At 39.8% G+C, this 27,400-nt stretch overlaps 1 protein-coding gene across 1 annotated transcript in view; it reads right to left on the reverse strand.

The window, feature by feature from the left end:
- The window catches only part of frmd3 (FERM domain containing 3), a 163,537-nt gene that overhangs the window by 19,201 nt on the left and 116,936 nt on the right, over positions 1 to 27,400 (reverse strand). Inside the window, exons 11-12 of the mRNA XM_061901376.1 lie at positions 21,466 to 21,540; positions 7,497 to 7,565 (exon numbers count right to left, since the gene is read on the reverse strand). Of these exons, the coding sequence (XP_061757360.1) occupies positions 7,497 to 7,565; positions 21,466 to 21,540 (144 nt within the window). The remainder of the gene's footprint in view (positions 1 to 7,496; positions 7,566 to 21,465; positions 21,541 to 27,400) is intronic.

Below are 27,400 nucleotides of genomic sequence, written 5' to 3' on the forward strand. Positions count from 1 at the left end.
GTGAGAGCTTTGAATGGTTGACCAAATACTTATTTTCCACCATAATTTACAAATAAATTCTTTAAAATTCCTACAATGTAAATTCCTGGATTTTTTTTTCACATTTTGTCTCTCACAGTTGAAATGTACCTATGATGAAAATTACAGACCTCTGTCATCATTTTAAGTGGGAGAACTTGCACAATCGGTGGGTGACTACTTTTTTGCCCCACTGTATATCATGCAAAAGCGCAGATTCCAACCATTGAAATACTTTATATAGTTCAAGACGTACAGTAAATTGAAAACATCACTGCACATCATATAATGTCAGCTACAGTTTCCAGTTTAAAGATCTACAAAAAATATATGGCAATGTCCGGCGGGCCAGATTTAAAAGATTACCGGGCTGCATGCGGCCTCCGGGCCTTAAAGGGGAACATTATCACAATTTCTGAAGGGTTAAAACCAATAAAAATCAGTTCCCAGTGACTTATTTTATTTTTTGAAGTTTTTCTCAAAATTTTACCCATCACGCAATATCCCGAAAAACGGCTTCAAAGTACCTGATTTTCACCATCGGTATATCCACCCGTCCATTATCCTGTGACGTCACAGCGTGAAACATCCAGAAACAAACATGGCGGATAGCACAGAAAGGTATAGCGATATTAGCTCGGGTTCAGACTCGGATTTCAGCGGCGTAAGCGATTTAACAGATCACGCATGTATTGAAACGGATGGTTGGAGTGTGGAGGCAGGTAGCAAAAACGAAATTGAAGAAGAAACTGAAGCTATTGAGCTATATCACGACAGAAAGCGGCACGGGAGGAAGCGGGGACGAATTCGTCGATCGCCTTCTAACCAACGATTGATATGTGTTTGTTTGGCATTAAATGTGGGTGGAGGGAAAGGCTGGATGCAAATATAGCTACAAATGAGGCATAATGATGCAATATGTACAAACAGATAGCCTAAATATGTCTGATTAGCACACTCCACAAAAGTCAATAACATCAACAAAACTCACCTTTGTGCATTCATGCACAACGTTATAAGTTTGGTGGACAAAATGAGACACAAAAAGAAGTGGCATAAATCACGTCTTAGCCAAGACATCCAGGGGGTTTACCTCGCTCGTCTGCGGGAACTGACTGCCGTCATCCCTGAATAGCTCACGCATTCCGGCAGATTCAGTGGTGGTCTATTTTCCAATATTGCAGATTTCTTTGACTTTATCGTTGGAAATGCATCTGCTTTGAGTGTCGCAGGATATCCACACATTCTTGCCATCTCTGTCGTAGCATAGCTGTCGTCTGTAAAGTGTGCGGAACAAACGAGGGACTTTCGCATCTTTTGGCCAATGGTGCTACTTGAATCCGTCTCTGTTCGTGTTGTTACACCCTCCAACAACACACCGACGAGGCATGATGTCTCCATCCATCCATCCATCCATCTTCTTCCGCTTATCCGAGGTCGGGTCGTGGGGGAATCAGCCTAAGCAGGGAAACCCAGACTTCCCTCTGCCCAGCCACTTCGTCTAGCTCTTCCCGGGGGATCCCGAGGCGTTCCCAGGCCAGCCGGGAGACATAGTCTTCCCAACGTGTCCTGGGTCTTCCCCGTGGCCTCCTACCGGTTGGACGTGCCCTAAACACCTCCCTAGGGAGGCGTTCGGGTGGCATCCTGACCAGATGCCCAAACCACCTCATCTGGCTCCTCTCGATGTGAAGGAGCAGCGGGTTTACTTTGAGTTCCTCCCGGATGGCAGAGCTTCTCACCCTATCTCCAAGGGAGAGCCCCGCCACACGGCGGAGGAAACTCATTTCGGCCGCTTGTACCCGTGATCTTATCCTTTTGGTCATGACCCAAAGCTCATGACCATAGGTGAGGATGGGAACGTAGATCGACCGGTAAATCGAGAGCTTTGCCTTCCGGCTCAGCTCCTTCTTCACCACAACGGATCGGTACAACGTCCCCATTACTGAAGAGGCCGCACCGATCCACCTGTCGATCTCACGATGATGTCTCCAAGGTACGGGAAAACAGTCGAAAAAATGGAAAATAACAGAGCTGATTTGACTTGTTGCGTGTAAAGAGATTCAGAAAATGGCGGATCGCTTCATGTTGTGACGTCACGGGTGAAAGGTCATCGCTCCGACAGGCTATCAACTGAAAGGCGTTTAAATCGCCAAATTCACCCTTTTGGAGTTCGGAAATCGGTTTAAAAAAATATGGTCTTTTTTCTGCAACATCAAGGTATGTAATGGCGCTTACATAGGTCTGGTGATAATGTTCCCCATTAATTTGGCCAGGTCTGTCGTAAGGGGTCCTAAAGTCGGCAGGTGTGTGGTCTAAAAACGTAAATAATCATCCGGGGATCGAATTATGATCGGGTGATAAATCATTGTCATTAATCTCCTTATGTAGTTTTCAGTATCTCCACAAGATGGCAGTAGCTGCATTTGAAGTCTCACAAGTGGTCATTTCAAATATAAACATGTTTAATCACATTAATCACAGGGTTGATGTGGTTTGATATAGATTAATCATAATCACACGATACTGAAGCAGCGATGCATTATGGAACTCAAAAAGTGATACTGTGTCCCTCAAGGGCTCGCTATGTGTGTCCCGAAGCACCAAACAGTGTTTTATCTGGTAGCGCTTCTTTTGGCGTCCGTGTCACCATCATCAATCTAAATAGAACGGAGAAAAAGTAAATTTTGAAGTCCGAGATCATTTGGATCTTATAGCACCAAAAGAGGTGAATGCTATTTTCCTGTTTACTATTTGGCTCAGAGCTGCACGTTTTATATTCCTTTCTGCATAAATATTAAACTTTTTGATTTGCATGTCATATGTAGTGACTTTTTGAATCCAGCAGATGGTGCCAATATGAAACATCAACATAATATCAGTGCAGCGTCAATACAGCCAAAGAGTGTGCCAAACACTCACTCATTACTTGATGTCATTATTATTTTATTCAATGTTAATAGTGTTTTATTTTGCATGAACAAAGAGAGTCAAGAAAGAAGGGAATACAATGCACTGCAAAAACTCAAATCTAAGTAAGATGAAATATCTTAAATAAAGGTGATATTCGCTAATTTTTTTGTCTAAAAAGATAATTCTTCTCACTAAGCAGATTTTATGTTAGAGTGTTTTACTTGTTTTAAGTGTTTTGGTCCTAAATTATCTCAGTAAGATATTACAGCTTGTTTCTGGGATGTTATGACCTATATTGAGTAAAACATGATTGAAACTAGAATATCAACTGTTGCAAAGCTGTGTCATTAACACTCACAAGTATAAAACTACTTTTTTTAAAGTAATAATTTGTTATTTCAAGCATGTAAAAAAAAATCATGACTTTGACACAATTGTGTCTCATTAAAACAGATGACAGCCAAATGGACTTTGCTGTTCTATTTACAATGAATCAATAGAAAAGATGTACTCTTATAGTAGTACAGTTGGCAGAATACAGCAAACTGACAGTTAACATATAAATATTTAACATGTGACATGTCTATCAATTTTTAACAGAAATAGTTCATGCACATTCAGATAAATTCTTCCAAATTACAATTAAAACCATTTTGGCCGGGGGCCGGGCTGTATATATGCACACTAATTGACTGAAAGAGCACACACTTGGCGCGATGATGTCATTTTATTGATGGAAAAATGCATTTTTTAGACAATATGATTTGCCTGAGCGGCTAGGAGACCACGAGAGTAACAAGCGGTTGCCTTTCCATTAATAAGAATATATAAGTTTTTGGTATAATTAAATGTAATGCCGAGCGCATATCATTATGTCAAGATAATGGCACTAGCATTTACTTCATTTAAGAATATTTTTCAACATATTGAGCAAAAAGATATATATTTTTTTCCTCCCAAGAAAAGTGCACTTGTTATTAGTGAGAATATACTTATTTTAAGGTATTTTAGGATTTACTTGTTTTGGAAAGTCTTGACAAGCCAAATTTTCTTGTTCTATTGGCAGATAATTTTGCTTAGTTAAAAAAAAAAAAACCCTCATTTTAAAAATTGCTTTTGTTGTTTTTGAAAATTGACTTTTTGCAGTGTGTTCCCTCCATTATTGTGGGGGTTATGTTCTCGACCCCACCATTGTACAGGTTAATTTCCTAGAAGTAGAGACACTGTGTATTTTCTATCTTTTTTTATATATTATCAAAGAGGGAATGCACTTTTTTATTTTTTCTGCCTGTATTCAAAATTCTTCCGTAGGACATGAACACGTCTTTCTTTTTTTATATATTCTAACTCGTAAAAGAACGCTAGCAAAAATCTGCTTACAATGTCGAGTATGGTAGTCGCTGTATTCTGCCTATAAAGCCCTTAAAAAACATCCAAACACCTCCATCAATGTTTTATATAAAGGCTGTAAGTAGAGATGTCCGATAAATCAGCCGATAAATGCTTCAAAATGTAATATCGGAAACTATCCGTATCGGTTTCAAAAAGTAAAATAAATGACTTTTTAAAACGCAGCTGTACGGAGCGGTACATATCTGGTAAAACATGGACTTAGGGAGAAGTACAGAGCAGTTGCGTCTCCTTCCCCTCTCCGCTCTCCCACACGCAACACAGGAGTTCACGACTGCAGCATGAGTGGTTTACTGGCGACGCTTGATGACCTCATCAAACTGTTGCGAGCCAACATAACAACAACACGAGTGTGTTGTTGCCGGTGCTGTAGTCGTGGCAAACAAGCAAGTTCACTCTGTGACTGACTAACGACACCATGTCTATGGTTTGGGATTATTTTAAAGTGTGTCTGACGGATAAAAAATTGTCAATTCGCAATGACTGCAAAAAGTTGGTTATGCGAGGGGGAACCAAGCAATTTGATCTCCCTCCTCTTCAAGAATCATAAGGACATACACAATGAATATAAGCGGAAGATGGATGAAAAGCAAACAGTGAAAAAAAGTAGTACCACAAAGTTTTCGCTTAAAGATGCCGGCGAGAAAAAACAAAAATACAACAAAAACCACCCCGGGGCGAAAGCCAATACAAAATAGAAAAAGCTACGGTGGAGTTTAGTGTGGCTAGTCTGCCCTGCATGGCACACACTTTGCAGCTTGCAGTGAGCGGAGGTGCCCTGTCTCAACGCAGCATTTCAGAAGCTCTGACTTGACTGCTAGGCCACTTCAAGCACTCACCACTAGCTTGCAGCATATTTTTGTTACTCATACAAATACGTTAGAGCAGGGCAGATTCAGCCCAGTTTATAATTTCCTGTTATACAGTATGCCAGGCAGTCTTGCACTAAAGGAGGACTATGTTATTGTGTGCCTTCATTGTTTTTGTAGCTGTTGTTTTGAGGCATGTTTAAAAAATATAAAAAATAATGCACTTAATGAAGTCAAAGTATAGTATTTCACACAGTTGTAGTGGGTATCAGGATTATCTCAGGGAGAGCATGTCCCAAATTCCAAGCTGCTGTTTTAAGGCATGTTGAAAAAAAAATAATGCACTTTGTGACTTCAATAATATGGCAGTGCCATGTTGGCAGTTTTTCCATAAATGGAGTTGAAGTTGTTCTCTTATTTTGGAAAACCTTGTTACATTGTTTAGTGTATCCAGTGGGGTATCACAACAAAATTAGGCACAATAATGTGTTAACTTCACGACTGTATATATCGGTATCGGTTGATATCGGAATCGGTAATTAAGAGTTGGACAATATCGGACATCTGTAGTTAGCAGTTTTTGGATGGTTATGTAAAGGGCTTTAATAACTGACTCCAATGTAAGGTTACTTTTATTTAAGTTTATTTGCGACTTAGAATGAACTAAAAAACATACATACGTTTTCTTGTCTCTCATAATGACTGTGAACAAGATGCAAAATTATAAAAAAGAATTGCAGTTTCCCTTCAAATTTTTTTATAAGCCTTCCACAAAGCTTTCACACGCTTACAAACACTCCCTATGCTCCTACAACACTTCATACTCTCTCTAAAAATCTATATATTTTTAACATTAAAATGGGTGCTCAGTTCTCGATCCTGTAGACCACCTTAATAAATACCATCATGGTATTGCTAACCAATACATTTCTGTTTTTCCAAACACACATTTATCCACGATAATGTGGACTTAATCCTTATTAATGTCATATTCTCGGTCATCAGTGCTATTAATGCCGACTGTGCAGTTTGCTCCTGGCACCGATTAGAACGTTGGTTCTGTTGTTGCAGTGTGGTGCTATAGCCCCTTAACCATACTTGCCAACCTTGAGACCTCCAAATTCGGGAGATGGGGGGGATTTTGAGGTGGAAGGGGTTGAGGTGGGCGGGTTGGTGGGGGGCGGGGTTTGGTGGTAGCAGGGGGTGTATATTATAGCGTCCCGGAAAAGTTAGTGCTGCAAGGGGTTCTGGGTATTTGTTCTGTTGTGTTACAGTGTGGATGTTCCCCCGAAATGTGTTTGTCATTCTTTTTGGTGTGGGTTCACGGTGTGGCGCATATTTGTAACAGTGTTCAAGTGGTTTATACGGCCACCCTCAGTGCGACCTGTATGGCTGTTGACCAAGTATGCGTTGCATTCACTTGTGTGTGTCTGTAAAAGCCGCAAATATTCGCTGACTGCGCCGGCACGCTTTTTGTATGGAGGAAAAGCAGACGTGACGACAGGTTGTAGAACAGTGGTTCTCAAATGGGGTACTTGAAGGTATGCCAAAAGATACGTGAGATTTAAAAAAAAAAAACTGAAAATAGCAACAAATCAAAAATCCTTTAGAAATATATTTATTGAATAACACTTCAACAAAATATGACTGTAAGTTCATAAATTGTGAAAAGAAATGCAAAAATGCAATATTCAGTGTTGACAGCTAGATTTTTTTGTGGACATGTTCCATAAATATTGATGTTTAAGATTTCTTTTTTTATGAAGAAATGTTTGGAATTAAGTTCATGAATCCAGATGGATCTCTATTACAATCCCCAAAGAGGGCACTTTAAGTTGATGAGTGTGTGTAGAAATCTTTATTTATAATTGAATCACTTTTAAGTTTTTCAACAAGTTTTTAGTTATTTGTATATCTTTTTTTCCAAATAGTTCAAGAAAGACCACTACAAATGAGCAATATTTTGCACTTTTATACAATTTAATAAATCAGAAACTGAAGACATAGTGCTGTATTTTACTTCTTTATCTCTTTTTTTCAACCAAAAATGCTTTGCTCTGATTAGGGGGTACTTGAATTTAATAAATGTTCGCAGGGGGTACATCACTGAAAAAAGATTGAGAACCACTGTTGTAGAGAACGTTAAAGGCAATATTGATGTTGAGGTGGAAATCGGGAGAATGGTTGTCCCGGGAGATTTTTGGGAGGGGCACTGAAATTCGGGAGTCTCCCGGATAAATCGGGCAAGTATGCCCTTAACACAAATGTCACGTAACAAAGTAGAGGAGCTCAGACAAATTAAAGGGATAAAAACTGCATTTCCTTTTGATTGCTGCGAGTTGACCTTACCTGCGCACCTCAGGTGGCTCTCTCTGGATTTTAGAACTGGCCTCTATCACCTCCTTGGCGACTCTTCCACTGCAAATACACACATTTTTGTCAATTTTTTGGGGGTGATATTTCACCCATTTGGTTCTGTTTGCAGGTCATTTCCTGGCTCAGCACACTGCAAAAACTGAAATCCAAGCAAGATTAAATATTTCAAATAAGAGTGATATTTGCTTATTTTCTGTCTGATAAGATAATTCTTCTCACTAAACAGATTTTATGTTAGTGTTTTACTTGTTTTAAGTGTTTTGGTCCTAAATGATCTCAGTAAGATATTACAGCTTGTTGCTGAGATTTTATGACCTATATTAGGTAAAACATGCTTGAAACTAGAATATCAACTGATGCAAAGCTGTGTCATCAACACTCAGAATTATAAAACTGCTTTTTCAAAGTAATAATTTCTTGTTTCAAGTATGAAATAAAAAAAATCATGACTTTGACAGAGTTGTGCCTCATACTAAAACAGATGACAGCCAAATGGATTTTGCTGTCTTTATTTCAATAAAACAATATAAAAGATGTACTCTTATAGTAGTACAGTTGGCACAGTACAGTAAACTGACGGTTAATATTCAAACATTTGACATTTCAAACAATTTTGAACAGAAATAGTTCATGAATTCTTCAAATTACAATATATATATATATATATATATGTGTGTGTGTGTGTGTGTTCCTTGCGCACTAATTGACTGAAAGAGCAACCACTTGGCGCGATTATGTCATACAGTATTATGGATGGAAAAATGCCTTTTTAGACCATATGATTTGCCTGAGCGGCTCGTTGACCCCGAGAGTAACAAGCGGTTGCCTTGTTGCCTTTCTATTAAGAAAAATAAACTAGTTTTTAGTAAAAGTTTGCTGGTTTCAAGAAATGTAATGCATATCTGTCAAGATAATGGGACTAGCATTTACTTAATTTAAGACTATTTTTCAACATACTGAGAAAAAAAGTGTTTTTTCTCTTGTTATGAGTGAGAAATACACTTATTTGAAAGTATTTTGGGGTTCATTGGGGTTAGCTAATTTTTCTTGTTCTGGAAAGTCTTGACAAGCTCATTTTTCTTGTTCTACTGGCAGATAATTTTGCTTAGTTCAAGTAAAATACCCGAAATGTTTGTTTTTTTTCCCCTTGTTTTTTAACACTGACTTTTTGCAGTGCAGCTCCATTAGCGTGATTGCTGGGTGAGGTTCCGGACCACGAAGGTCCAAAGCAGCCCGGCCACAGCATCCCACACTAGCCTATTGTGGCTGAGATTGATGGTTACGTCGTAAATAGAGGTAGGGGGGAAGGCGCCAACTATAAAATACACATTGGCAGGTGAATCTAGGGGCTGGAAAAGCATGAAAAGCTAAGCTTCAGATAGAGTAGATAAGTGCCTAATCCGCTCTGGTTTGTAGAAATTGCCTTCGTTTGCGAGGTAGAAATCTGTTTTCTGTGTGTACAGATCACGAGTGAGCGCATCCATGTAGTGCTAGCACCACAAGAAAACACTCAGCTTTGAGCCGTTAAGCTGATGAAATACTCGCTGGTCATTTGGAGCTCACGGGAGAACAACCCGGCAGCCCGCTGGAGAGCTTTTGTTTGTCTGAGAGAACATGCACAAATGTTCTATGTCATATTGGGGTCAGGGAAGGGATGCAGGCACTGATGCTGTCAGTCAACACATAGTTGGAACTGAACGATGCTCATCAACGGAGGGAGGGCAATACTATGGTACGTTAATATTTGCTGTCGCGGCCAAGCCATTTTAGTTTATGTATAATATACAGCGTTTCCCATTGCCATCTATCTGTGGGAGTGGGTTGCACTGCAAAAACTGAAATTTAACTAAGATTAAATATTTCAAATAAGGGTGATATTTGCTTATATTCTGTCTGATAAGGTAATTATTCTCACTAAGCAGATTTGATGTTAGAGTGTTTTACTTGTTTTAAGTGTTTTGGTCCTAAATGATCTCAGTAAGATATTACAGCTTGTTGCTGAGATTGTATGACCTATGTTGGGTAAAACTGTCAAGACTGGGATTTTGATGAGGTTTGTTTTCCAGTGGTGCAAAGCGACTGGACTGGACACAACGTGAAAGTAATGACGTATTTTAATTTTAACACTCAAAATTACTACAAAAACAAAGGGCGCGCGCGCACAAGGCGGGTAACAAACTTAACATAGGAACAAAACTAACACATAAACAGACTAAGGACATGAAACAAAACTACACTTCCCGTGACGTGACAAGCATGCAACTATGGCAAGAAATGAGCAATCAAGAATGTGTAGAGGGTGATGTCGCCAGGCTGACTGCCTGGCAACTGCAGGCTTAAATGGTGACGTGGTGATTGAAAACAGGTGCATGAGTCCAAGTGAATCAGGTGCGTGAGTTGTGAGAACAGGTGAACTGATTGGTAGTCATGGAAACAAAAACAAACCAGGGTGCGCAAAAACAGGAACTAATGGCGTCAAAAACAAAACAGAACATAGCTAAACAGAACATGATCACAAAGACATGACAAAAGCATGCTTGAAACTACAATAGCAACTGTTGCAAAGCTGTGTCATCAACACTCACAAGTATGAAACTACTTTTTTAAAGTAATAATTTCTGATTTCAAGCATGTAAAAAAAAAAATCATGACTTTGACACAATTGTGTCTCATATTAAAACAGATGACAGTCAAATGGACTTTGCTGTTTTATTTGCAATTAAACAATAGAAAATACGTACTCACATAGTTTTTTAGACTTTTATTAATAGATTGCACATGCAGTACAAATTCTGTATAATTGACCGCTAAATGGTAATACCCGAATAAGTTTTTCAACTTGTTTAAGCCAGAGTCCACGTTAATCACTTCATGGTACAGTTGTTATTAGTGACAATATACTTATTTTAGAGTATTTTTGGGTTCATTGAGGCTAGCCAACTTTACTTGTTTTAGAAATTCTTAACAAGCCAAATTTTCGTGTTCTTTTGGCAGATAATTTTGCTTAGTTAAAAAAAATACCCCTCATTTTCTTTTTTTTTCTTGTTTTTGCAGTGAATCATGCAAATTACTGCACACTGCAAAAAGTTAGTGTTCAAACACAAGAAAAAACAAAACAAAAATTAGGGGTATTATTTTTTAACTGAGTAAAATTATCTGCCAATGGAACAAGAAAATGTGGCTTGTCAAGACTTTCCCAAACAAGTTAAATTAGCTAACCTCAATGAACTCCAAAATACCTTAAAATAAGTATATTCTCACTAATAACAAGTGTACTTTTCTTGGTAGAAAAAAATGTGACCATTTGCTCAATATGTTGAAAAATATTCTTTAAATTAAGCAAATGCTCGTGCCATTATCTTGACAAAATTATATCATGATTTTTTTTTTTAAAGCTAGAAATGAGAAATTATTACTTTAAAAAGTAGTTGTATATTTGTGAATGTTGATGACACAGCTTTCCATCAGTTGATATTCTAGTTTCAAGCATGTTTTACTCTATATAGGTCATAGAATCTCAGCAACAAGCTGTAATATCTTACTGAGATCATTTAGGACCAAAACCCTTAACACAAGTAAAACACTCTAACATAACATCTACTTAGTGAGAAGAATTATCTTATCAAATAGAAAATAAGCAAATATTACCCTTATTTGAGATATTTCATCTTACCTAGATTTCAGTTTTTGCAGTGTTGGCCATGATGTACGTGCATGCAATTTCTATAGATGCTATGTCAGGCAGCAAGTAAGAAATAAATAAAGAGGAATACAAATTCTTCAGTAGCTTCTGTTTGCGCTTTTGCAGCAAGTAAGAAATAAATAAAGAGGAATACAAATTCTTCAGTAGCTTCTGTTTGCGCTTTTTATTTTATGTCACAAGCAAGATGGAACTACTGGTGATTGCTTTTAGATAGGGGAGGGGCCCACAGCGGCAGCTGCTGCTTGTTGAAAAACTCCCCTGCAACATCCTTTTGAGTCAAAATCCCTAATAAGAAAAAGAAAACGTTTTGTTTTTAAAAAAAAAAGACAATCTAGAAGGGTCTGATTAAGGCTAAATATTGTGAAAAAGTCACTCAGTTGGCAACACTGATACCTCTTGCCACGTCTTCTTCTTCTCTGGCAGACCAGGGCCCTCATGTATCAAGCTTGCTTAAGCACAAAAACCTGGCATAGGACTTTTTTCCCGGCAAAGATGAGATGTGTGAGATGTGTAAATTCAACTTCATGCTTCACGTATGCACATTTTGGCAGGCTGTGGATACTTTTGACGACACACAGAGGTGGTCGTTTGGGCTTTGCCAACATTTGATTTCAACAATGTAAAGAAGATCAAGCCAAGGAAACAAAATGTCCTTTTTCCGCCAATGCATAAAATGCAAAATATTCATAATAATCATACTTGCCAACCCTCCCGATTTTCCCGGTAGACTCCTGAATTTCAGTACCCCAGCCGAAAATCTTCCGGGGCAGCCATTCTCCTGAATTTCTCCCGATTTCCACCTGGACAACAATATTGGGGCGTGCCTTTACCGTCCTCTACAACCTGTAGTCACGTCCGCATTACCTCTACACAAACTGCGTGTGGGCCCAGTCACATAATATATGCGGCTTTAACACACACACAAGTGAATGCAATGCATATTTGGTCAACAGCCATACAGGTCACACTGAGGGTGGCCATATAAACAACTTTAACATTGTTACAAATATGCGCCACACTGTGAACCCACACCAAACAAGAATGACAAACACATTTCGGGAGAACATCCGCACCGTAACACAACACAAACACAACAGAACAAATACCCAGAAACCCTTGCAGCACTAACTCTTCCGGGACGCTACAATATACACCCCCCGTTACCACCAATCCCCCCACCCACCTCAACGCCCCCCACCCCTATCTCCCAAATTTGGAGGTCTCAAGGTTGACAAGTATGATAATATTTGTGAGGACATACTGTACATGAATTTATGTGGGCCAGGGGTCCTGGGGGCCGCACTGGGTTAAAACAATTTGGCCGGGGGCCGGGCTGTTTATATATATATATATATATATATATATATATATATATATATATATATATATATATATATATATATATATATATATATATATATATATATATATATATATATATATTTTCCTCGCACACTAATTGACTGAAAGAGCGCGCTCACCCGACACTGCGGAGCGAGCGTGATGATGTAACGTTATCGATGGGAACATGCATTTGTAGACAATACCATTTGCCTCAGCGGCTAGGAGAAACCGTGAGTAACAAGCGGTAGAAAATGGATTAGAAAACACAGATTTTGAAAAGAAAAAAAAAGAAAAAATGGTTGTTGTCTTTTTAACGTGAGACTTCCCGCAGGCCGAATTTTGGACACTAGCGGGCTGTAGTTTGGGGATCCCTGATCTAGGCGATCATTTTGCCACCTATTGCTGTCAAAACGTGTTTCTGTGATTCTTCTCCTTGGCCATGTCAGTCGGACAGCAGACCGAGGTGGATGTCACATATATGGCCATAGTACCGCCAGCTCTCCCGGGTTGTATTAATACATTTTGTAATAAACAAGAGCCAAGTCTTTCATATCCTTTGTGATATCCTGGCATATTAAATCATTTTGTGCTTGGGGGGGAGGAGGGAGAAGAAATCATGAAGGACGAAAGGAGGAAGGATCTTTATTGTCATTGCCCAAGTACAAGGACATTGCATTTACATCACAAACCTGTCAAGATTAGACAAAAATTGTACGGGGTAACAAAACAGGAACGCTGATGGGTCGCCACTTACAGCACCCCGTAAAATGTGATAAAAAGGTAGACGTGTGGGGACAAAAAAAATGTTGATCTCAGACTGGGCTCCTATTGGGTGGGCCAAGTCTGGAGTGAGCGAAAAAAAAAACTCGATAACAAAGCATATATACACATTACCACGTAGAATTCGAGGCAGCACAGTGGAAACAGGGGTGAGAGCATGTGCCTCACAATACGAAGGTCCTGAGTATTTCTGGGTTCCATCACGGGCTCCCAATCTTTCTGTATGGAGTTTGCATGTTCTCCCCGTTACTGTGTGGGTTCCTTCCGGGTACTCCGGCTTCCTCCCACCTCCAAAAACATGCACTTGGGGATAGGTTGACTGGCAACACTACTGTAAATGGGCCCTAGTGTGTGGATGTGAGTGTGAATGTTGTCTGTTTATCTCAATGACGTGCAGTCAGGGGAGGCAGGTGAGGCAGTGCCTCACGTGCCATCATGGAAAGAAAAAAATGTGAAAAGAAAAAAAAAATTAAATTGTTGTATGTATCCAGTGATTATAGTTTATAAAGTTATTTTCCATTTAACTTCACCAGTTTTAAATAATTTTTATTCAAAATCGCAGAATTTTCACATTTGCTGTTCAAATACTGAGAAGAGACTTGCGGTGAGTCAGCAGCCAGTTGAGCCTCCACATGGATTGCGCAATGACTCGGCTAACTGCTGGCTGATGAGCAGTGAGACCCTGTTGCTTTATGAATTACATTATACATTTCCATAGTTTAGTTAGCTGAAGTATATAATGTACAGTGTATTTTGTCAACAACTGTATGTGTGTAACGTATTTCTTGAGCTGGGCAATCATAAAACGGCTGCGAAGATGCACTGTGTGAGGCACCTGTTCTCCCCCCTCCTGGTGGTAGAGGGCGCTAGTGATCCCAGAGATCATTCTTGCGAATACTCGGCTGCAGAAGACGTGACAACAAGCTACAGTTAGCAATTCAAGTGCAGCGGCAGCAATCGTTTATTTTTTCCTCTTTTAACATGGATGATTACATATCCAAAATAATACGGTTTTCTAAACTGGACTTTCAATCGAAGCAGGAGGTAATAATTAAAGGAAGACCAACGCCGGAGCTAAAAGGTTTGCTTCAGACAGTGATCTCCATCACGACAGACAGACTTTTAAAACCGAAGAAAGATAAGGAATACTTCTATACACAAGTTATCGATGCTTTTGTTCAGAAGGAGCGGAGCATGGACTTCATTTATAAGTAAAGGTAAGACCATAATAAACGTTTTATTTTTAATTAAATGTGTATTTTTGTGTGCTAGTTTGTATGTGTAAAGAATGCGGGTATTGTCATGATCCGTGGTCCTGATCATGTTTTTGTGCTATTTCTGTTTGTTTGGACTCCCTTTGTTGTTTGTGCACCTTGTGAGTTAGTTTCGTCACCATGGTTACTTGATTTTCACCTGCCGTGCACGCACACCTGTTACTCATCAGAGACTCTATTTAAGCCTATCTTTGTTCTCACTCGTTCTTCCTTCATTGCGTTTGCTGCATGCAACCTGTTTCACGTGAGTTTTCTGCCTAGTCTCGAGTTTTTGCCAGTGTTTTGACCACATTAGTCTTGTTAGTTTTCTGTGCTAAGTGTTTAGCCTTAGCTTCTACGTGCGACCGGCACGCATCCGCTTTTGTTGTCGTATGAGTTTTAAGAGTTACTGTAAATAAATCATTTCCTACCACACGTCTTGGTCTGGAGCCGTCCGTTCTGCATTGCGGGAGAACAATCCCGCATAAAGATGCGACCCCCACGTGACAGATATGAGCTTTTAAACATAACCCGTTAACTGCTGCCAATCAAATTGTGAATAAGATACTCTTTAGTGTTCATATGTTTATAAATCTGACTGTGCACCTCAGTGCCTCACCAGCCATGAACCTCACCGCACGTCACTGTGTTGGCCCTGCGATGAGATGGCGACTTGTCCAGGGTGTACACCGCCTTCCGCCCGATTGTAGCTGAGATAGGCTCCAGCACCCCCCGTGACCCCGAAAGGGATAAGCGGTAGAAAATGGATTGATGGATGGAAATTAATTTAAGTTAAAAAAAAATAAAATCCAAAAGTATCTATGCCTCACCTGGTGTTTAGTTCACCGCACGTCACTGCGAGTCACCGCCAAGCAAAAACCGCGCATGCTCAGAAAACTACCGTCATATTTACCTCCTGTCCGAGCACCCATCGGCAGAAATGTAGATGGCCGCCTATGGTGGTGGGGTAAGTGTGTGTGTGTGTTTGTTTGGCATGTATTTTCCGTGAATGCATGTATAAAAGTTGGTATGGTATGTGTGTGTTAGCCTGTTCCACGACCTTGGTGCTCTCGCAATCATAACACAGCCAGTCAGTCCAGCAAAAGTAAAAAAAACAACAGGTGTGTGTCTATGAGAGACAGGCAAGGAGTTTGCTGCGTCTTTGCTGCACTGTCCTCTGGGAGAGTCTCCAAGCAACGGAGAAGCGGTGAGTAGACAGGGACCGCCCGCCTCAACCCGTTTGGTTGGAGCGACTGCACCTTTTTAATCACTTGTCTGTTTTGGCAATGTACATCCATCTTCTTCCTGACGCCCGACCACTTCTATTTTTATCACAGCTTGAGAATCCGGCAGTACACAGCAATTTCAACACGCTGTGGTTTGCTCCGAACACGGGAAATAAACACCTCCCACTGATTTGTGGTTGCCACAACTTGCAGGGCTTAAACACATGGCTACTTTCAATATGATTTGCGTTTTTAAAAAGGGGCGTAACCTGGGCGTGATCTCGGCGTCCCATGCCAAGCCAACTCCTGATTGATTGATTGCGATGTAATAAAGAACGGACACTTTAATACAGGGTTGTCAAACTCCTTTTAGATCGGGGACCACATGGACAAAAATCTACATCCAAGTAGGCGCGACTGGTAAAATCACGGCACGATAACTTAAAAATAAAGACAACTTCATATTGTTTCCTTTGTTTAAAAATAGAAGAAGCACATTCTGAAAATGTACAAATCATAATGTTGTTGTTTTTTACACTTACATGTTGTGGTTAAAAAGTTCATTCATTCATTCATTCATTTTCTTCCGCTTATCCGAGGTCGGGTCGCGGGGGCAGCAGCCTAAGCAGAGAAGCCCAGACTTCCCTCTCCCCAGCCACTTCGTCCAGCTCCTCCCGGGGGATCCCGAGGCGTTCCCAGGCCAGCCGGGAGAAAAAATTGTCTCCCCAACGTGTCCTGGGTCTTCCCCTCGGTACCATGAATTGATTTACGTGGACCCCGACTTAAACAAGTTGAAAAACGTATTCGGGTGTTGCCATTTAGTGGTCAATTGTACGGAATATGTACTGTACTGTGCAATCTACTAATAAAAGTTTCAATCAATCAATCAAAGGCCTCCTGTCGGTTGGACGTGCTCCTAACACCTCAATAGGAAGGCGTTCAAGTGGCATCCTGACCAGATGCCCGAACCACCTCATCTGCCTCCTCTCGATGTGGAGGAGCAGCGGCTTTACTCTGAGCTCCTCCCGGAAGACAGAACTTCTCACCTTCCGGCTCAGTTCCTTCTTCACCAAAACGGATCGATACAGCGTCCGCATTACTGAAGACGCTGCACCGATCTGACTGTCGATCTCACGATCCACTCTTCCCTCACTCGTGAACAAGACTTCGAGGTACTTGAACTCCTCCACTTGGGGCAAGATTAACAAGGTTAAGTTATTTGTCGTATTTTATATTTTCTGAAAAAATGACGTAAATAATGTTCATCAATCAACTCATTGGTGTTAATTTCCAATTAAGATAAAAAATGATATCAAAATCAAATTACAGGATGTTATTTATGTGTTTTGATCATTTTCCACAACTGATGTACTAACATCATGTGGTTTATGTTGTACATATGTAGCATCATCTACAAATAATTTCTATTGCGCAACCCAGTGGACACATTTCGAACATTTGTCTTTATTTAAAAAATTTCAGGTACATTTTCATACTTAGCAAACTCATCCCACAGGCCAAATAGAACCTTTTTGTGGGCCTGATCCGGCCCCTCGGCCCGTACGTTTGACACCACTGCTTTAATACATCCGAATTTTTACTTGTGTACGGAGTTTTCTGGATTTGAACGTACGTCTATTTTTAGTAGGAAATCCACGCAACTGTTGTTACATGAGGGCCCGGGTGCACTTTAAGGTGTGAAAAGCATGTGCCATCTACTGTACGAAGTTGTAACAACAAGCTAGATTCAAAGACAGTCCTGTTATAATGTGTTGATAATGAGTGATTTGATGTTGGGGCAGCAGCACCAGCAAAAGGGACTTAAACCAGATTGACAAACTGATCCGGAAAGCCGGCCAAACTATTGGCACGCAGTTGGCGGCGTTTGTGTCAGGGAGGGACAGGAGAACACTTGAAAAATTGCTGGGCATCAAGGTCTATCCTGCCCACCCACTCCACCAGACAATAGAGGGACAGCGGAGTTCATACTCCAGCTTAATTCCCACAGTGTTCCATTCAAGAACTCCTTCATTCCGCACAGCTGTATAATCACTCGCCATACAGCAATAGATGATATCTGTCTACTACCTGACCGCTTCTATGTTACCATCTCTCTTTGTTTATAATGTATATTTTCTGCTGGATCTACTCTTTATTTTATGTTGCCCTTTTTTTATTTGTTATTTTTTTGATGCAGCTGTTACATATACTATAATATTGTACATGGTAATTGTTATATATATATATATATATATATATATATATATACTAATATAATATATCAGTATATTTTATATACCGTATTTCCTTGAATTGCCGCCGTTATCCGCATGCCTTGTTTTACCGCCGGGTCAAACTCGCTTTGCAAAATAATTAGCGCAAGCTTAGAATTACTGCCGGGTCAAACTTGTTTAGCAAAATAATTAGCACATGCCTCGGTTTACAGCTGGGTCATACTTGTCATGTCACGAGTGTGTAACACGAGTGGGAAATAAGCCATATTTCCTGTCATGGCATCCCCTCATATTACCTGCGCCGTTTCCACGTTTAATCTCGCGAGTTTAACACAGGCGCTCACGTGACCCGCTGTAGCCTATCGCGCTCAATATAATCCAGCGTTCCAAGAAGGCTGCCAGGTGCGGTGGCTAAGCCTGGGGACATCTGAAGCCGGTATGTTTTAAAGTTGTCGTTTGCCTGCATATTGTAAAAACAACCGTCCAACATTTTACAACTAATTGTAAATTTATAGGTGCTGACCATCAGGGCCGAGTTGCGATGAGAGAGTGTGGCTATGTTAAGATATTAAGCCGAGTTGGTAAGTAAATTTGTTTGCTAATAGTAGCTACTAGCCGTACCCATGTATTTTCTATGGGCGGTTAGCATCGGGTTTTAATCCCATTTCCTCCAATGTTTCTGATCTGATTGAATTTATATGTATGTCAAGTCTTTATTTTGGGTACTTACATACAGTGACTGAGTGTTGTGGCGTTTTAAGGCCATCCGCATTTTTCATGCTACATATTAACTGTTCTGAAGGTTTGCATATTTATGTATTTGTTCTTTTAGTTCTACAAATAGGAGATTGTTTCTGTTAAGGGTTTGATTATTATTTATTTCTATTTCATATGTGCCGTTTGGAAAGGTAAAATTTGTTTCTTTAAGTTGTTTACTATTTCTACGGCTTCGGTTGCTATGGTTACGGGCAGTTCCGTTTCCGCCGGCACGTTAAACAAAGTGTTAAAAGAGTTCTGGCATTAACAAGCAACGGTAATACTACACGGTTGCAGTTCAGAGAAATAACCACAGTAAGCTTCTTATTTCAGTGTGTTATAAGTGACAGTTTATAAGTTGCAGTCTTTAAAGTTTAGGACGTTTGAGCACTCACGTTGCCAGTAGATGGGACGGGTGTGCTAACCGCAGCTCGTACGTGTGTTTGTTTGTTGCACAGTGACTTCATGAACGGCAGGTTTAGTCATGTATTAGTTTAGTTTGTTAAAGACTCCCTGTGACTGTTTACTATTTGGAGAGGGAGTGTGGAACATTATAAAGAGTTTAGTTGTGTGCTATCGTGGCTACATTGCTGCGAGGGAAGTGGACAGCTCGAGTTAGGGAGGTAGCGTGTGAGTGGGGACGAGTGTGTGAGTGTAATTAATGTGTGTTTATTATTGTCTGGTTATTGTATGTTTATGTGGTGTATATAGTAAATTGTTCAACTATAAAAGACGTCTCCTCTCACTCTATTAGACTAGATTTATTGGGTAAATAGTGAATAATTGGAGCATCCCCCCAAGGTAAAATACGGTCCTTTACAGGCTCCCGTACATTAACGTTTTTTTTTATTAAATGTGCTTTTCATGCATGATATCCTTACATCACACTCAAATTTATAAGCGCAGGCCTAAATTTACCGCATGCCTTTGGTAAGCGCCGGAGTGAGAAGAGGTTTTAAAATAATTAGCGCATGCTTACTTTTACCGCATGCCTTTGGTAAGCGCAGGAGTGAGAAGAGGTTTTAAATTAATTAGCGCTCCGGCGGCAAATTCAAGGAAATACGGTATATATATATTGTGAGAGGCGGGGCGTGGTCAAGCGCCGCCTGCCGGCGATGGCATGCGCAGGAGCCGGCTGGAAGCAAGATGACAGGTGAGTGGATACCTCAGCTGGAATGAGTTATCTAATCACCTGTCTCTATTTAGCAGCGTTGGTGACTGCAGGGCGGGGCTGAAAAGCCAGAAGGACCCCAGGAGGTGCTGAGGACCCCAGAAGGGTTGTGAGAGGACTGAGCGAGTTAAAAACTTTGTGAGTGAACGAACTAAGACTGAAAAGACTTGGGGAGTGAACGAAGAAGATGAACTGTTGTGAAAATTAAAAATGAAAAGAAAATCGTTTTGGGAACAAACAAAAGAAGAAGTATTGTGTGTAAAAAGATTAAAAATAATTGTCAACTTGAACTCCTGCTGTGATCCTTCGGTCCTGAAGACCCCACGACACAAACCTGTCACATATATATATATAAAATATTTAAATATTACATATTTGTTCCAAACGTGTATATTTTATATTGCTACTATGGTACATTTTTAGTCTACTTTATACCTGCAATATTCTTTCCATCCTTATCCTTTCCATCCTTTGTAACAGAGCTACTGTGTGTGAACAATTTCCCTTGTGGATCAATAAAGTTTGTCTAAGTCTAAGTTAAGTAAGGGCGAAGTGGTAGCTCCAATTTCATTTGTGGTGCTCCAAATTTTTGGGGTGAATATTTGGGAAATCCTGATGCATTTTGCTTTCATTTTGGCTTTGGTGTGTAATTGTGTTAAAATAAATAGTAAAAATTAGTTATGCACCTTGTGATAGGTTGATTGGCAACACTAAATGGGCCCTAGTGTGTGAATGTGAGTGTGAATGTTGTCTGTCTATCTGTGTTGGCCCTGCGATGAGGTGGCAACTTGTCCAGGGTGTACGTCCGCCTTTCGCCCGATTGTAGCTGAGATAGGCTCCAGCATCCCCCGTGACCCCAAAAGGGACAAGCGGTAGAAAATGGATAGATCGATGGATGATCAAGGAGTACATTTTTCTTTCATTTTGGCTTTGGTGTGTAATTGTGTTAAAATTAATAGTAAAAGTAGCAAATGGGTTGTACTTTATTTATAGCGCTTTTCTACCTTCAAGGTACTCAAAGCGCTTTGACACTATTTCCACATTCTCCCATTCACACACACATTCACACACTGATGGCGGGAGCTGCCATGCAAGGCCCTAACCACCACCCATCAGGAGCAAGGGTGAAGTGTCTTGTTCAAAGACACAACGGACGTGACGAGGTTGGTAGAAGGTGGGGATTGAACCAGGAACCCTCAGGTTGCTGGCACGGCCACTCTCCCAACTGCACCACACCGTCACTAGTAAATAGTTTAAGTTCTATTATAGGGCGGTTACTTTTTTTTTTCCTACACTACAGTCAAAAATGTTAATAAAAGTTTAATGCATAGCTTAAATATTTAAAAATGAAGTAGAAATAAAGACCAGAAAAATTACGTAGCGAGATGGATGGGCAGATAGAGGGCAGCAACATACTTACACAAACGGCAGATAGGAATAACAACTAGCAGCATAAGAGTAAGAAAATGCGTCACCTGTATCGGAACCTGCTGCCCTTGAAGAAGATGTTGCTGCTCGACATTGTCTTTATCTGACTTGACTTTGCACACCTATCAGGAAGAAGAAACACACATCATCAAAGTGCACGTTAGTGTCATTTGCATGATTTATTATTGCTGAGCACCAGCATGTCTCATGCTAATCCAGGGATCGGTAAGCCAAAATGTTGAAAGAGCCATATCCATCCATCCATCTTCTTCCGCTTATCCGAGGTCGGGTCGCGGGGGCAGCAGCCTAAGCAGGGAAGCCCAGACTTCCCTCTCCCCAGCCACTTTGTCCAACTCTTCCTGGGGAATCCCGAACGTTCCCAGGCCAGCCGGGAGACATAGTCTTCCCAACGTGTCCTGGGTCTTCCCCGTGGCCTCCTATCGGTTGGACGTGCCCGAAACACCTCCCTAGGGAGGCGTTCGGGTGGCATCCTGACCAGATGCCCGACCAACCTCATCTGGCTCCTCTCCATGTGGAGGAGAAGCAGCTTTACTTTGATACAGCGTCCGCGTTACTGAAGATGACGCACCGATCCGCCTGTCGATCTCACGATCCACTCTTCCCTCACTCGTGAACAAGACTCCGAGGTACTTGAACTCCTCCACTTGGGGAAAGATCTCCTCCCCAGCCTGGAGATGGCACTCCACCCTTTTCCGAGCGAGAACCACGGACTCAGACTTGGACGTGCTGATTCTCATCCCGGTCAATTCACACTCGGCTGCGAACCGATCCAGTGAGAGCTGAAGATCCTGGCCAGATGAAGCCATCAAAACCACATCATCTGCAAAAAGCAGAGACCTAATTCTGTAGCCACCAAACTGGATCCCCTCAACGCCTGGACTGCGCCTAGAAGTTCTCTCCATAAAAGTTATAAACAGAATCTGTGACGAAGGGCAGCCTTGGCGGAGTCTAACTCTCACTGGAAACGTGTCCGACTTACTGCCGGCAATCAGAGCATGAAAGAGCTATATTGGACAGAAAATACAAAAAGAAAATCTGTCTGGAGCCGCAAAAAATGTAAAGCCTTGTATAAGTGTTATAATGAAGACAACACATTATGTAAGTGTCTCTATTAGCCTACTATCAAAATGACTATGTGCTCAGTCAATATTACATACAGATAATATGGGCTGGGTGATATATCAATATACTCGATATATCGTGGGTTTGTCTCTGTGTGATATAAAAAATCACTATATCGTGATATTCGAGTATACGTTCTCACGCAGTTGTTTTTAGCTGCTGGCATCACACTACAGGCTCTTCTCACTCTTTGTTATCTCTCCTTCTCACAGAGACATAAGTCAAGCGCACCTTCTTACAAACGTCACATACGTATACGTCCTCGCGGGGCAGAGAGGTATCTGCAGTACGAGTGGTAATACGAGAGAAAGAAGGTGCGAATCTGGTAACAAATGAAAGAAGAATTCCCCAAAAAACAGCAGAGGGTCCATCGTTTGGCGGTGGTTTGGCTTTAAGTGGGAATATGTCGAACAGACAACCGTAATTTGTCAAGTGTGGGGCAAAAGCGTTGCTACAAAAAGTAGCATAATTGCTAATATGTAGCATCATTTGAAAAGTCACCTGCTAGAGAATGAAGAGTGCTTACTCCGCATATCAACATCTCCGTTCGGTGCCACACCATCAAAATGCCGAGGCAAACGTTTCCAGATCAACACCGTATGAAAAAAATAGTCAACAACAAAAGAAGATAATGTCCGCAGGAACCTACCACATAGCGAATGACGAACACTATTTGATTTCCTATTATGCAGCTCATTTTTATTTGACTGTTATTGAAATATCTTGCCTGACATCATGCACAAAATTGCACTTTATTTGTTTTAAACTATTGTAGTGGCGTTCTGTACAAAAAGTGCACTTTAATTTAGGGTTGTTTTGAAACGTCATCTTAGTGACATCATACACAAAAAGTGCACTCATTGCTTGTTTTAAAATGTCTCTGACAATCTTGCACTTTCTGTTTTGGAAATGACATGAATGTTTGTGCCACTGCTTAATAATTGTTTGATAAAAAAACTTTTGGTCAATTGACTTAGTTGTGATTTCCCTCTCTGCATGAAAGTTTAAAAGTACCATATATTAATGCACTATGAACAATAATGTTTTAATGTAGACACATAGAATCATAATACTGCTGTGATTATATGCATCATGTGTTCATTCAAAACTAAGGCAAAATATCGAGATATATATCATATATCGCGATATGGCCTAAAAATATCGAGATATTAAAAAAAAGGCCATATCGCCCAGCCCTACATGAGACATGCATATACTGTACAAATCAAATTAGGAGGACCTAAAGGAAATTAAAATGAGTTCAAAAGTACCTACACAAGAGGCATAATTATGCAATATGTACATATGCTAGCCTAAATAGCATGTTAGCATCGATTAGCTTGAACAAATATGCCTGAGTAGCACTCCAACAAGTCTATAACATCAACAAAGCTCACCTGTGTGCCTTCAGGCAAAACATTAAAAGTTTGGTGGACAAAATGAGACAAAAAAGGAGTGGCATAAAACATGTCTTAGAAAGTCTGATAAAGTGGTAAATGTAAACAAACTACGGTGAGTTCAAGCACTGCCAAAATTAGTAGGACAAAACGGCGCTGGCCAAATAGTCTCTAATCACTGAAGCATGTTTAATAAAAACAGTGTGATTTCTATCAATTAGGGAGGTTTGTCCTCCTAAAGAAACCATATTAAAACAAAAAAAATACAATTTTTCCTCATCTTTTTAAAGTCTGAGAAAGTGGTTAATGTAAACAAACCACAGTGAGTTCAAGCACCGCCCAAATTATTGGACAAAATGTCGCTGGCCAAATAGTCTCTAATCACTGAAGCATGTTTAATAAAAACAGGGTGTTTTCTATCAATTAGGGAGGTTTGTCCTCCTACAAAAACCATATTAAAACAAACAAAAAAAATCTTTTCCTCATCTTTTTCCATTTTCATACAATTTTTTAAAAGCTCCAGAGAGCCCAAGGCCGGCGCTAAAGAGGCTTTAGGCCGCGGGTTGCTGCCTGTGCTAAGCTAATATGAACTTTTCTGCTCCACCACTCCCAGTCTGTGGAACACTCTCCCTGACCACCTGAGGGCACCACAGACTGTGGATGCTTTAAAAAAAGGCTTAACATTTTTTTATTTTTTTTTATTTTTTTAAAAGCCTTTTGTTAGATACATGTGTGCTAGTTCTAGCTGTTAGGCTGTTCTAGTTTTTATTTTACCATTTATTTTACTCGTTGGGGGCAACTCTTTGTGGTTGTAGCGTTATTGTTTTTTAAATGCACTGTAGCACTCTGAGGTTGTTTGTTCAATGTAAAGGGCTTTTAGAAATAAAATCCATTATTATTATTATTATTATTATTATTTCAGTATGATTGTTAGTACTGCGAGCTGGCCGCCAAGTCCAACAAGCTGAATTTGATGCTTGCCTGACATGTGAAATGACATTACTTTCCCTAGAGAGGCTTGAGGTGGTCTCATTAATAAGTCAATAACGGACACTTGGGCTGTTCCTGGAAATCTGTGAAACGTTTGAACCGTTTGCGACTGTAGATTAAAAATATTTTGTTAAATGCATGGAAGAAACCATGCAATACTTTGTAACACATGATACATGCTACACAAAATTGGCGATCATTAATATTGAGAATGGCATAGGGGAATATCGATTGTGTGGATATCAAGGGGTAGTACATTATCAATCTCGGATGGATAGTAGTGTAATGAAATCGATATTTTTCAGTTCTCTTCTGTTAATTAGTTCGGCCAGGAGGGCAAGGTTTGTATGTCTGTTAAATATATAGTTATCGACGTAACTCGAAAAGTTACAAGAAGATTGTGCTGAAAATTTCAGGAAGTGTTAGAAATTGGTTAAAGAAAAATTGATTTGATTTTGGGGGGGATCCCCATCACCACCTGGATTTAAGGTTTCTTTAAAGCAGTGGTTTTCAACCTTTTTTCAGTGATGTATCCCCTGTGAACATTTATTTAATTCAAGTACCCTCCAATCAGAGCAAAGCATTTTTGGTTGAAAAAAATAGATAAAGTAAAATACAGCACTATGTCATCCGTTTCTGATTTGTTAAATTGTATAACAGTGCAAAATATTGCTCATTTGTAGTGGTCTTTCTTGAACTTCAATTATAAATAAAGATTTCTACACATAGAAGTAATCATCAACTTAAAGTGCCCTCTTTGGGGATTGTAATAGAGATCCTTCTGGATTCATGAACTTAATTCTAAACATTTCTTCACAAAAAAAGAAATCTTTAACATCAATATTTATGGAACATGTCCATAAAAATGAATATTGCATTGTTGCATTTCTTTTCACAGTTTATGAACTTACATTCATATTTTGTTGAAGTATTATTCAATTAATATATTTATAAAGGATTTTTGAATTGTTGCTATTTTTAGAATATTTTTTTTAAAATCCCACGTACCCCTTGGCATACCTTCAAGTACCCCTAGGGGTACGCGTACCCCCATTTGAGAACCACTGCTTTGAAGGATTCTTTACTTTTGGAAAATAGGGCCTGGCTGACATTTGCACTCCTGAAGTGCTTTTTTTAGTTGTTCTATTTTGTTATGAGTTTGACAAATTTAGGGATATGTTTTTGGTATTTTTTTTAGGATCATCTCTTTGGAATAAACTCTATAATTCAATCCCCAACTGCACTATATATATTTTTTTATAATTAAAGGCTATGTTGGTCTTGAGCAGGCCAGGGCAATCATTTTGACTCGGGGGCCACATTTAGAGAAAAAAAAATGTGTCTGGGGGCTAGAATATCTATTTTTAGGAACACTAATACAAAACCTCACAATAATGTCTGATTGAATTCTAAAAAACGTTATGACGGACCGCCTTAAAAAATGTACTGGAATTTAAATTTTTCCTATGAACAATAAAACACTGACTGTTGACAACATATGAATGTCACACCCCCTTCCGAACGACATATTTTACAATCGAGTGAAACGCGACAAAAATGCAACAAACAGTGAAATATGAACGCGAAGGGTACAAAATAAACCCACCTACAATCTGATATATCTGATATATTACTAAGCTTTAGAACTTTGTTGTGAAAATCGCCTTCCGCGTCCACCCACACTGCTTGGTGCCTCGTCTCAGTTGATGTGACGTAGATTACCATAGTAACTAATTAGATGACCATAGTAACTAATCAGATTACCATTGTAACTGGTATATCATCCAAAAGAGCAGATTCCAACCATTGAAATACTTTGTATAGTTTAAGACTTACGGTCATTAGAAATCATATAGGCAGCTACACTTTCCATCTTAAAGATCTAAAAAAATATATATATTTGGTAATGTGCTGCGGGCCAGATTGAAAAGCTTAACGGGCCGCATGCGGCCCCAGGGTCTTAATTTGCCCAGGTCTGGTCTTGAGTCAATTATGATGAGAATATTTGTTGTATATGACATGTATTACATTTTAATCTGTTTATTATTGCTGCTGGGTTATTTGTTATGTCTTGGGGGTGTGGCTTTACATGACCTCAGGGGTCATCTTAACCTTTACCACACATGTATTTTGCTTTACATTGTATATTAATTACGTGTGTGTGTGTGTGTGTGTGTGTGTGTGTGTGTGTGTGTGTGTGTGTGTGTGTGTGTGTGTGTGTGTGTGTGTGTGTGTGCGTGTGTGTGTGTGTGTGAGAATACATACAAATTTGAATGAGAGTCAATAGCATGTTTTGCTCCTATTTACTTATTTATTGGTTAGTTCTAATTCCGGTTTTATTGATTTCATATAATTGTCATTATAATTATTATTATTATTATTATTATTTACTAACTGACATAATTTTGCGCAAATCATTGTATTTTCACTACAAGAAAGTAATAGTAGAAAA

The sequence above is a fragment of the Nerophis ophidion genome, linkage group LG01 (genome assembly GCF_033978795.1).
Source record: "Nerophis ophidion isolate RoL-2023_Sa linkage group LG01, RoL_Noph_v1.0, whole genome shotgun sequence".
Taxonomy (NCBI): domain Eukaryota; kingdom Metazoa; phylum Chordata; class Actinopteri; order Syngnathiformes; family Syngnathidae; genus Nerophis; species Nerophis ophidion.